Consider the following 12,563-nt stretch of genomic DNA (forward strand, 5'->3'; position numbering starts at 1 on the left):
TTTCCGATTCCATATATCATGTACCTACAATAAAAAGAAACACTATTTTTTAATATTACTAGCTGACTCGGCAAACGTTGTTTTGCTGCTAAACGCTATTTAAAAATAGGGGTTCGTGGTAGAAGGGTGAAAATTTAGGGTTGTATGTATTTTTTAACGCCAAATCATAATAAAATAAAAAATAAACAATTTATCAAAAAACTAAAAGAAAAATTAGGATTGGACTACCCTTAACATTTAGGGGGATGAAAAGTAGATGTTGTTCGATTCTCAGACCTACACAATATGCACACAAAATTTCATGGGAATCGGTCAAGCCGTTTCGTAGGAGTTTAACTACAAACACCGCGACACGAGAATTTTATATATTAGATAATATCGAGTACTATCATGTTACCTCCGAGAGATAGGCTGTGGGTTTACATTTAGTATGCTTAATAAGTAAAAAGTCTAATATCAGACAAAAAAGGTTAATAGACAACAGAATATGTGTGTCTCTATGATTGTCAACAGCGGAACTTAATAATTTTTTTCAGCGTTTGGTCAAGCTGTCCTGCAGTGCCTAGGGTGCTTGCTACCTTTCCTGGAATATGATATGATAGACAACTTACCATATCTTGTGGCGTACTGTGTGGCAGTCTTTCCAGCGACGTTGCACCAGGAAATTCTAAATCTGCTGTGCTATTACATACTGCCGTTTACCATCAGTGAGTCACTTAGAAATTTTAACCATTTAGCCTAGGTTTTTAAGACAGGATGAATAAAAAGATGGCCAATTTTTCAGCACGTAGATACTCCGGGATGGAGGAAGAAAGTGAGGCGTCTCAGTCCGTCGGTGCCATTATTATGATGGTATTCCAGCATTCGAACAATCCTGGTAAATACCATATATTTATATAAAACATAAGTACATAATTGCACTACGGTAATTGAATACTGTTGAATCAATAAATAATATCTAATGATTCAATTTATAATTGTTCCTGACTTAAGTTTTCTGGGCAAAAAAATTCAGACATTATGATTTTACCCTCAAAAGGCACCTTCAGTGTCGTGAACTATTCTCTCTCGACTCCCACCGTACACTATCACAACACATTATAACTAAGTTTTCATCATATTTTAGCTCATCACTGCCAACTCCTGGAATGTCTCATGTCTATGAAGCAGTGGGTGGTCAAGGATTTACTCTGCGTGATCGCATACGGTACGATTACCTAACTATAAATGTAAAATCATCCAATATGTACACCCATTGTAACTGGATTTGAGATAACAATATATACAGTTACCTACTTAAGTTGTGTCCAACAATAAAAGAGACGCAGTAATGCAGATCAAGATTTTTCTGCCTCTTTTTTATGATGTAGGCGAATTTCCCTAAAATCGGCACATTTATTGAGGCAATTTTATTATTTTATTGCAATAATATAAAAATTATAAGTTGGGTCAATAAGTTTAATCGGAACTCAATTACACCTGACTTTAAACGTTATTGTACTGGATAAAACTATATTTTTGAAGAAAGAAGATTGCAGGTTGGTTGAATATAAATTTAAATTTATGTAAATGATTTAAAAGAATGTATATTTCCATAGGAACATGCGGTGCGCGAGTTTCTGCCGCAAAGTTACTGTTCTACTACTGGCCGCCCTTCGACGCCAAACTCTTCGATAGAAAGGGCTTACTTTGTAAATTTTCCAGTGAGTATTTAGCATTCTAAATAGTTATTGTATTAAGAATTATTATAGTAATATAGAGTGATAAATTTTTAAGTGTTTCCTTGACTATTTTAGATTAGGGTAGAGACAAATTTATTGAATTATTGAATGCTTTTTGTAATTATTATATAATAATAATATTTTACTATCGAAACAAACCATCTGTGAACCATGTGTGCTGTTCTGGGGGTATTTTATATTATTATAATAATTATTTAATTAGTTATAAAAATTGTGTCTAATCTAGAAAACTTTATGGAAATTGTTATTTAATAAAAGTATTAGGTACTATCAAAATCAGTAATAAATTTTATTTTATATATTTCAAACTTATTTTTTCTTAGCTTTGAAACCAGATTTTTAAGAAAATGTCGAGTTTTGAAGAATCGAAAGGTAAATGGGATTTTTGGTAATAATAATGTGTTTTACAAATTTTCACTTAATTTTTCGAAGCCAACTTGTTTTAAAGACATTTTCACAAAATGAGAACTTTACACAAATCACAATAAGCGCTATACGCATCATTGCTAAGTTATTTTCACCAGGAGTTCAATATTATTGACACAGGCTTTACGAATAATATTAATTAAGTTGATAAAGTACAACCGCACGCCTATTTATAGCTACCACTTGTCGGAAGTCATGTAAATAATTTATATAAATTAAGGGGGATAAAGTAGGGAAAAAGGAGTTTTGTTCATTTGTCACGTAAGACTGCATTTGTTATGTGATAGAATTAGTGTTATATATAATAGTATTTATTTGTACATCAATGAGGTATGGAACGCTCAACTGGAACAGCCCAGTCAGGAAAGTACTCAAAATCATATAGAGAGATTTCAGCTAAATATTACTGCTCATACGCAGTGGACCTTGAGTGACCTTTGACTTGACCTTTATGAACGAGGTAGCTAAAGCTGCCAGGGATGCAATACGCTGATGATGCTTCTGATATTGTAGGCCTCTAAAGGCAACTAACATGTTAATAATATTTGTGTATATAATGTATTTAATTTACGTATTCAATTTTTATCTTATTGTAAGTCTTAATATTAACTACAAACCATTCAGCACGCTAAGCTGCTTGACGATTTTTTACATATAAACAGCCAATGGTATAGGAATATGTCTTTATTTCAGTTTTATACCTTCTGTATGCTGAATAACTCAATAAATAATCCCATACAAATGATCACTACATAGCTCACTACAGTGACGTAATTATGACATAGGATGGACCTATAAAAAGTTTTTTATATGTTTATTTATATGCATTTAACAATGATGTCGTACAGACGACCTGGTGCCATTCCTGTGCCAGCGCGACATGTGCCCGAACGCGGGCGCTGCTGAAGCGGCAAAGGTCTGCTACGACCACTGCATCAGCGTCACCTTCGCGTCTGACACACCACCGCCCTTGTACCTGTGCATTGAATGTGCCAATGAAATACACAGGTATACACACATGATATCCACAAGCACAGCAAGCATAGCTATACGAGATACACAAGAACACACGATAAGAAAAAGATGTTAAGTCAAAATAAAAATCAAATATTTCTAAGTCAAATAAATTGTCTTGAATCTTTGAATAGTCGTTTTACAAGTTATAATTAGATCAGTGTTTAAAAAATTTAGTATAGTTGATATGAAGGTGGAAGTTGAAATTTAATTACTGCAGAAAAAAATATCAATAGAAAACTTCGGGGTTACCCTTTTAAACAGCAGTCAATTGTAATATATTGGATATGTCGTGCATGGAATACATAGCTACTAACACTTACACACCTTCATTGATAAATATATTCATGTTCCAAAAATATGCTTTAGCAGTTTAGCTATTCCAGCCTTAAAAATAAACATTAAATTTGTTAATAATGTAATTTTTTATTTGACACATATAATAGTGTCATAATAACAACTTAGAACAAACATTCTTAGAACACGTAAATATAATAATTGATTTTTAAAGTATTAATTTGTAAAATGACGATTCAAAAGTGCTTTTGGAGCCTATTTGAATAAAGTTGTTTTTAATTTTGATTTTGATTTTGATTTTGACACAATATTGTGCAATAATACTGACAGTAAATGATACAAATAAATTCAAACCTAATCATGGTATGTTCTCAGGGAACATCCTAATCAACGTTTCTTTGACATCCTGCATCCTCAGCAGCAAGTTTCGATGGTTTGCGAGAATAAGGTGCGCTTAAAAAATTAAATATCGATATTTTTATTTTATGCTGAAATGAACAATCAAAACATTTTGTGTAGTGAAATGCACTGATTGTCAATCATTTTGTTTGAATATTCCAGAATTGCCGATCAACAGATAAAGCCGCTTATTCGATTTGTTTCTCGAACGAATGTGCCAGCTACAATGGAAATCATCCAATCAGGTGATAAATATAAGTTCAAGTTTTGTTGATTTTAATATATTTTTAGTATGTCTTTGAATTCATTTTCGTCAAAATATATATCTATAGATATAAAATTGTTAAGTCACCCAGTCATCATGAAATCTCAAAAACCGTTTGACGTATAAAGATAAAATTTGGCAGGGTGATAGTTTAAAGATAAAAGATGTCCCCGGACTAGATTGAGGTGGTTAGACTTCTCCAGACCAATGATAGACTGACCAGACAATGTCTAGAACTTAGGGATCTCGCAAATGTATACGAAAGATTCAATTTTGAATCATTTATATGCTACAAGCTTGAAATTTGGCAAGAAGAGAGTTTATTGTTAGTTGATATCCAATAAGAACGAATTTTGCAACAAATGTGCAATAAGGAGGTTCGAATCGAACCCGAAATAAAAATCCAAATGCACTTCAAATCCAATGTCATAAAAATTAGGAAATTTCGTGAAAATGTACATAAATAATGGATATTTAATCACGTTAAAACCAAGTAACTGTAAATAAACTTGGTACGTATAGCTACAGATCCATAATAAAAAAAAGTCTAATTTTTATCCTGAAGTTACGCAAGATGCGTGTAGTCAGGAATAAAAATGTAACAATCCAGCAAAAATTTCATTAAAAACTCTGAATTTAGGTCCCACTTGTACTCCTGAAAAATCCATTTCCACGACTATTTTATTATTTTTTGTATTTTCACCAAAGGAAAATGGATATGAAACCACTTAGCCTACATTTCGAATGTAAGAAAGTCTACCCTTATTTCCTCCTATATTTTTCCTTAAAGTCACCAAGTAATTGCTCTATTTCTGCCAATGTCAAAAACCTCGTTAGACAACGCGTGGTTGCTGTCTGCTTCCGCGTTGCATTAAATAAAGATATTAGAGAAGTAGCCAAAGTACGAACTTAACTTGGCAACTTGTACATTAGCCAGCCAATTAGTCACAGTTATTTCTCACAATGGGAAACTGTACTGTGGCTACTTGTCTATGTGCTGCTAAGATACGCTGTCGCAGGTACTGCCAGCAGTGCCACGGCAATCGGCACAACAGCCGTCGCGGCGGCGACCACGTGGTGCACACGCGCCTACCACCCGCCTGGCAAATGGACAGCGACATGCAGACCAACCTCGTCGAGGCCATCATCAGGTCAAGCTTTACTTTAACTTTGAGAATTTGCTTTAATTTTTGGATTCTTCCAAATATGATGAAGACAGATCCCGTTAAATTAACTCTTTAGCAGTTATGTGTAAAAGTTATTATATTAGGTAAACAAGTTTTTGGCATCCCGACTTAAATACCAGTACAATGAAACAATCCTTACGTTTTTCACAATATTGATTTTCGAAACTGCATTAAATCTGAGTTTATCAAATATATTTTTTGATCCTCTCTCATAAAAGACTAGGGCTGTCTTATACTATTAAACAAAAAATGGTCTGTTTGTTAAATTTTGGTCAAATTTGTTCTCACAGCCTTCTGAAGGAAGCTAAGCCAATAAATATGGAGGATCCTGACAGTATTTCGGAACAAATAAAGTCGCCTCTTAAGGTCACCCTTCCAGACCCGATACCTGTTGAGGATAGACAATTGCTTGGACGGTACGAACTTTAACACTTAATTTGTTAATGCAAATGTTAATGAAGAAAGAATAGATGTTTGTTGGAAAATCCTGAATGATATTGGGCTCATTTTAAGCCTAAATTTCCAGGTATGGAGTGTGGCTGATGGTTGGTCTCTGCACTCCAAACCCTGACACCCCAGATGAAGTTCTCGGACGTTTACTGTCAGTTCTTTTTCACTGGTTTCATGTCACCTCTTTCTCATACACGGGTACGTGTAGTGCGTTTTATATATACGTTACAAATTTAAAAAAATACTTTTTTGTTCATGATCGCTTTTGATTGTAAATCTATAACTCGGATTGCACCTTTTTGTTCGTAACAGCTTTAAAAAAAATTTAATTGGCCCAAAATAAATATTTATTTTCACCAAATACTGTTCACTAAATTTAACTTGCGTTCAAACGATATCATGTCGAAAGGCACATTTGACACATAAATTGTCGTGACGGGAGTTACCACGCCGTAACACAAGAATCCAGCTTACTAAGGAAGAATGGATGGAACATGGGAACAATAGAATAAGCGATTCAGCATTTTGATTGTTTTACAATTTAATTATTAAAATATATTTTAAATCAGTCTTGTATCAACTATCTCAAAGAACAGTTACTTTTATTTTTAATATAATTGTAATTTCATTTTATATTTTTGAATAAATAAATATTGTGAATTTAAATAAAATTGTTTTTAAAAAGACTTTCATCGGTCGCCATATCATAACTGGCGCAGTCGGTAGTTGTTGCGGCAATTGAGTGAATAAAATCTTCGGTCAATTGAACGATTTTGATCGTTAAAACCGCGACCTTCTCTACAACGAATCTACAACGGCGGCATCGGTGAAGTCTTCAAGAGAAGATACAAGACCCGGAGAGGAGATGCAGAAGGCGCTTTGGTGAGTACTCTCTCAATTCCAAGTTCCTTTGCTATATTTCCTTCCGTATATATTTTAATTATACTTTTAAGGGTGTTTTTGTCTAAAGGCTAAAATCGCTGTAGGCATTTACTTCCTATTAAAATAAAATAGGCCTTAATATTAGTTGAAATAAATAAACACTATATTTTTAGGGTGTATATCTTAAATGCTAAAATCGCTATAGAGATTTACGTCCTAGTATAATAGTAATAACAATTAATTAAAATAATTATATAATTAATATTTTTTTTTTTTTTATTTAATTTGAAATAATTAAATAAATACTTTTGCTTAAAACTATTATCTTTTAAAATTTTATAAAGTTACTAAGTATAAAGAATAACAATGTCGTTTGAAACGTGTGATGCCTCAAGTTTCAAGCTTATCTCGGAATTCATGCCGCGATACGATGGTAATCCGAAACTATTGAATTACTACATTAGAGAAGTAGAAAACATTTTAAATCTTTTAGATAGTTCAGTTAGAGCTCATCCAGCTATATTATGTTTAATTAAAAGCCGATTAAGTGGATTAGCCACAGAAGCTATCGCGTATGAGGAAACTCTCACCTCTTGGGAAGTCATTAAGGCTGCCCTCATACAACGATTACGGGAACCGCGTAACGAAATACAATTAATGCAGGAATTAAGTCGTATGAGACGTCATAAAAATGAAGACGCAGAATCGTTTGGCAAACGCTTACGAGATATATTGGATGCACTTTTCTCAGTAGGCACGCATTCTGATAAATCATATTATGAAAAGATGGTAATAGAACAATATACCAATAATTTAGATTTCCAAGTTTCAATAGGAGTGAGAATAGCTCAGCCGCTTAATTTAGAATCAGCTATAGTTATAGCCAGACAGGAGGAAGCTAGACTTGCATATAGCAAGACATTCAATAATAATCAGGTTACTATACCAACATCATCTCAAGTCAAGGTTAGAGAACCAATTAAAAACTTAATTCAGTTTCCAAATTATACACCATTCGTAAATAACCCAGTCCAAAGACAAAATAACAATTTTGTACCACAAAAAAATAATTTGTCACCTGAGCAACGCCAGCAATGGGTTCAGTCCATGTTACCATGGAAGAATCGCCCTTCATCAAGCAACTATAGACCACCAGCGGGAGGTTTTCAAAGAAACTTTTCCCAACAGCAGGTAAGTCAGCCTAAGCAACAAAAAGTTTCAGACGTGACCATGAGATCAGTCAATAGACCTCAAAAGCCACAGTTTGCAGTGGAAGAGTTATACTACACAGGTTCACCCGAAGAACAGCCGTATGAAAACGAACAAGGTATGTACCATGAACATTATCCGTACGATAGCGTATTAAATGAACAAGAATCATACGTTAATGAAGAGGTAAGTGACCAGCAGGTTTTTACGATAAGCCCAGACCCAGGAGAAGAGAAGTAATAAAATTAAACAATCAAGATAAAGACCATCTGCCTTATATAGAATTACCAGAATTTAAAGGTAAGTTCCTAATAGATACTGGTGCTTCTAGATCATTGATATCCCCCGAAGTAATTATAAATTCTATCTTTCAATATTGTGTAGAATTAGAACCGTTCGAAATAAAGACAGCACATGCAACCACGCAGCATAATTATGTCGCTTATCTACCATTACCTCCAGCTTTTAACACAGATATAGTTCATAAGTTTCTAATATTTGACTTTGACCCGAAGTACAAAGGACTGATAGGTTTAGACTTACTTAAAACGTTATGTAGTAATATCGACTTAAACAATAAGGTTTTACATACATCGACAGCAGACTTACCTATTCATTTTGACCATCCCAGTAAAAAATTAACCATCGAACCCAGGTGTGAAAAAGTTATAACTTTAAAAACGAATTATTCTGACGGTGAATATATTCATGACGAGTACATTTGGTCTAATGGCTTAAAATCACCCGCAGCAATAGTGCAGGTTAGTAGAGGAAAATACAAAACTTCCATTATTAATTTTAATACAGTTAAGAAAGTAATACGTAATACGGAGAATATTCCTTTAGAATTCTATAACAGTAACTCGAATATAACTCAATGTAGCTTAAATTCTCATACAGTGAACCCGGACTTAGACAAAGAGTTGTGTAATAATTTACGAAAAATACGTACAGACCACATGAATGACGAAGAGCGTCGCGAAATCACTAAGATTTGCTATCGGTACAGAGACATCTTCTACTCTGAAAATATTCCGCTTTCTTTCACGCACGATGTTAAGCATAAACTTAGACTGACTGACCAAACCCCAATATTTGTTAGAAATTATCGACAGGCCCCACAGCAGCGTAAGGAAATACAAAAACAAGTAGATAACTTATTAAAACAGGGTATTATACGTGAGAGTATATCTCCATGGTCTTGTCCCGTCCATATTGTCCCAAAAAAGGCAGACTCATCCGGAAAGGTGAAGTGGAGGCTAGTTATCGACTATCGAAGACTTAATGACCGACTCATAGAGGACAAATACCCCTTACCGAACATTAATGACATCCTAGACAGACTAGGACGAGCACAATACTTCACGACGTTAGATCTTGCTAGTGGGTACCATCAAGTAGAAATGCATCCAGACGATATCGAAAAGACAGCTTTCTCTACCGAGAGAGGACATTACGAGTTTCTTAGAATGCCGTTTGGTCTGAAAAATGCACCTAGCACTTTTCAAAGACTAATGGATCACATCCTTAGAGGTATAGAAAACGTTTTCACTTATTTAGATGATGTTATAATAATATCCACATCATTACAAGAGCACATTGAAAAAATTAAACAAGTTTTCGATAAGTTTAAGATTCATAACTAAAAATTCAATTAGAAAAATCCGAATTTTTGAAAAAGCACGTCAAATTCTTAGGTCATGAACTAACAGAACAAGGAGTCGTTCCAAACCAGGACAAAATTAAAGCCGTTTTGAACTTTCCTTTACCTAAAACCCCTAAAGACATTAAAAGTTTTTTAGGACTAGTAGGGTACTATAGAAAATTTATTAAAGATTTCGCAAAATTGACCAAGCCCATGACTCTATGTCTAAATAAACATAGTAAGGTAATACATTCACCAGAATTCGTAGAATCTTTTAATAAATGCAAACAAATCTTGACTAATGCACCTATCTTACAATATCCAAATTTCGACCAGACTTTTATACTGACAACAGACGCATCAGACGTAGCCCTCGGTGCAATATTATCACAAGGACCCGTAGGCGCGGACAAGCCCGTAGCTTATGCATCTAGGACTCTTTCTGACACCGAGACTCGCTACTCAACAATAGAAAAGGAATTATTGGCTATAGTATGGGCAGTTAAATACTTCAGACCATACCTTTACGGTCGAAAATTTATAATATATACCGATCATAGGCCCCTAACATGGTTAATGTCGTTAAAAGACCCCAACTCTAAATTAACCCGATGGAGATTAAAACTAGCAGAGTATGACTACGAGGTTATTTATAAAAAAGGACGACAAAATACAAACGCAGACGCTCTCTCCCGAGTAAAAATTTTCCATAAAAGCATCGATTCCCTTGCAGTAAATTTAGATGACAATGACGATGACGAAATAATAAATAGGATATTTGAGAATGTACGCCGAGAAGAAGAGACCGAAACAGAAACACAACAAGAAATCCCTTCTGTAGGTAATAATACTAATATTGACGAGGACACAACACTTAGACATGACGAACGACCTCTTAGCATAGAACCTGAATCTGACAGTATGAGTGCAATTGACCCTGACAATCTCGTTTCGACCAATCATACCCAACCCGATAACGAAAACCAAGGAATACCAATTTTAGAAGATGCCATAGACAGACAACTTAAGCAATTTCATATTAGATCAACCCCTGGTTCAACTTATAGGGTAGACAATAGATCAACAAGTTCTCGTAAAATTATTAAGGATGTATTCATCCCAGTGAATAATACTGAAAAAGAAATTATACAATTTTTAAAAGAACATACCATAGCCGATCGAGTATTCCATTGTTATTTCTATAATGAAGATCTTTATCACGCATTCTCTAGAGTGTATACAACGATATTCAATGATAGAGGCCCTAAGCTATTGAGATGTACTACACGCGTTACTTTGGTAGAAAATAAGACAGAACAACAAGAAATAATTAAAAAGTATCACGAAGGAAAGACGATTCATCGTGGTATCCAAGAAACGTACAAGAAAATCCATAGAAGTTACCATTGGCCCAACATGTTACTCACTATTCAAGCATTTGTCAATCAATGTAATATATGCTTACAAGCTAAGTATGAAAGAAATCCCTTAAGACCCCCATTAGCCCTAACAGAAACCCCAACTAAACCTATGCAGCATCTATTCATGGACTTATATTCCACGGAAGGAGCTACTTTTCTTACTATCATCGATAATTTCTCAAAATATGCTCAGGCAATCCCTTTAAGTGCAACTTCTAGCATACATATAGCAGAAGCCTTATTTGATGTTTTCTCAGTGTTAGGAACCCCTTTTAAAATTACAACTGACTCTGACAGTAAGTTTGATAACGATGTCATAAAGGAGATGTGTGCCTTACATGATATCAATATTCATTTCACAACTCCATATAATCCAAATTCAAATTCACCCATAGAGCGTTTTCATTCGACAATAGGAGAAATAATTAGGATCCAAAGAATGACTAATAAGGACGACCCCATACAATTAATAATGAAATTCTCTGTTATTGCATACAATAATACCATTCATTCAGCAACAGAATACACCCCACATGAGTTACTTTTTGGACATACTGCATCTCGAAACCCCTTAGAGCTTCATTATACTAAGCAATTTTATCAAGATTATGTACTTAAACATCAAAAAAACGCTGAAGCCGTACAGGAGTGTGTTGCAGCAAGCATGTCAAAGCACAAGGAACAAATCATAGCAAAACGCAACCAGACAGCAGAGGAAATAACATTTAAGGTAGGTGAAACAGTTTTCAAACAGGTCGCCAAAACCGCGAGAAACAACAAAACGAAGCCGGTATTTAAAGGCCCGTATAAAATCATCCATCTTCATCCCAATAATGTAGCAGAAATTATAGGTAACCATCCTAACTCTAAGTCTATAAGAGTTCACTTCAAACTCCTACGTAGACCTCATCTTGTTCCAGGGTCATCATCTTCATCACCGGATCCTTCGTGTTCCAATCAAAATCCGACGTAGCAATACAACCCATTGATAACACTAACGGAATTCTACTACTTAAACAAGGTCATATCATTAAACAAATTGATTCCTTTAACCTTGCCTGCACTTACAATATAACTCATCTACATGAAGTTTCCACTAAACTGATGTCCCTATATGCAAGTACAAAAGCAGCCGAAAACAAGACTCCATTAGTAGACCTACATAAAACCTATAGGGATCAGATCGAACACAATCTGAACCTTATTGACAAAAAGTTAAGTTTCATGGCACCTAGAAATAGAGTCAAGCGCGGTCTCATTAACGGTTTAGGTTCCTTAGTAAAAGTTATCACTGGTAATTTAGATAACGAAGACGCGATTCGTATAGAAAATGAAATTAATAATATCCGTTCTTCAGTCAATAAAATTAGCAACTCCCAGAAACGAACAGTGTCATTAGCGCAGGATACTATTAATGAATTTTCTATTCAGGTAAATAAGATAAATGAAAATGAAAACCGAATAGCTTCTATGTTAAAAAATATTACCGTAAATGCAAACACTGTTATAAATCAGTTGCACTTTTTAGAGATATACGTACAAATAAGTTTTAGTTTGCAGTTAATTTTAGATAAGCTAATGTTGTTAGAAGATGCTATGTCATTCTCGCAATTAGGCATAATGCAT

The 12,563-nt window shown here is 34.4% G+C and overlaps 1 protein-coding gene across 1 annotated transcript in view; it reads left to right on the forward strand.

Moving 5' to 3' along the window:
* Nucleotides 1–12,563, forward strand: part of LOC123663971 (protein unc-79 homolog) — a 62,031-nt gene that overhangs the window by 8,748 nt on the left and 40,720 nt on the right. The window contains exons 4-13 of the mRNA XM_045598606.1: nt 537–707; nt 785–877; nt 1,127–1,207; nt 1,599–1,703; nt 3,017–3,176; nt 3,855–3,927; nt 4,041–4,123; nt 5,163–5,294; nt 5,621–5,746; nt 5,857–5,978. Coding sequence (XP_045454562.1) covers nt 537–707; nt 785–877; nt 1,127–1,207; nt 1,599–1,703; nt 3,017–3,176; nt 3,855–3,927; nt 4,041–4,123; nt 5,163–5,294; nt 5,621–5,746; nt 5,857–5,978 — 1,146 coding nt within the window. The remainder of the gene's footprint in view (nt 1–536; nt 708–784; nt 878–1,126; nt 1,208–1,598; nt 1,704–3,016; nt 3,177–3,854; nt 3,928–4,040; nt 4,124–5,162; nt 5,295–5,620; nt 5,747–5,856; nt 5,979–12,563) is intronic.

The sequence above is a fragment of the Melitaea cinxia genome, chromosome 21 (assembly GCF_905220565.1).
Source record: "Melitaea cinxia chromosome 21, ilMelCinx1.1, whole genome shotgun sequence".
NCBI lineage: Eukaryota > Metazoa > Arthropoda > Insecta > Lepidoptera > Nymphalidae > Melitaea > Melitaea cinxia.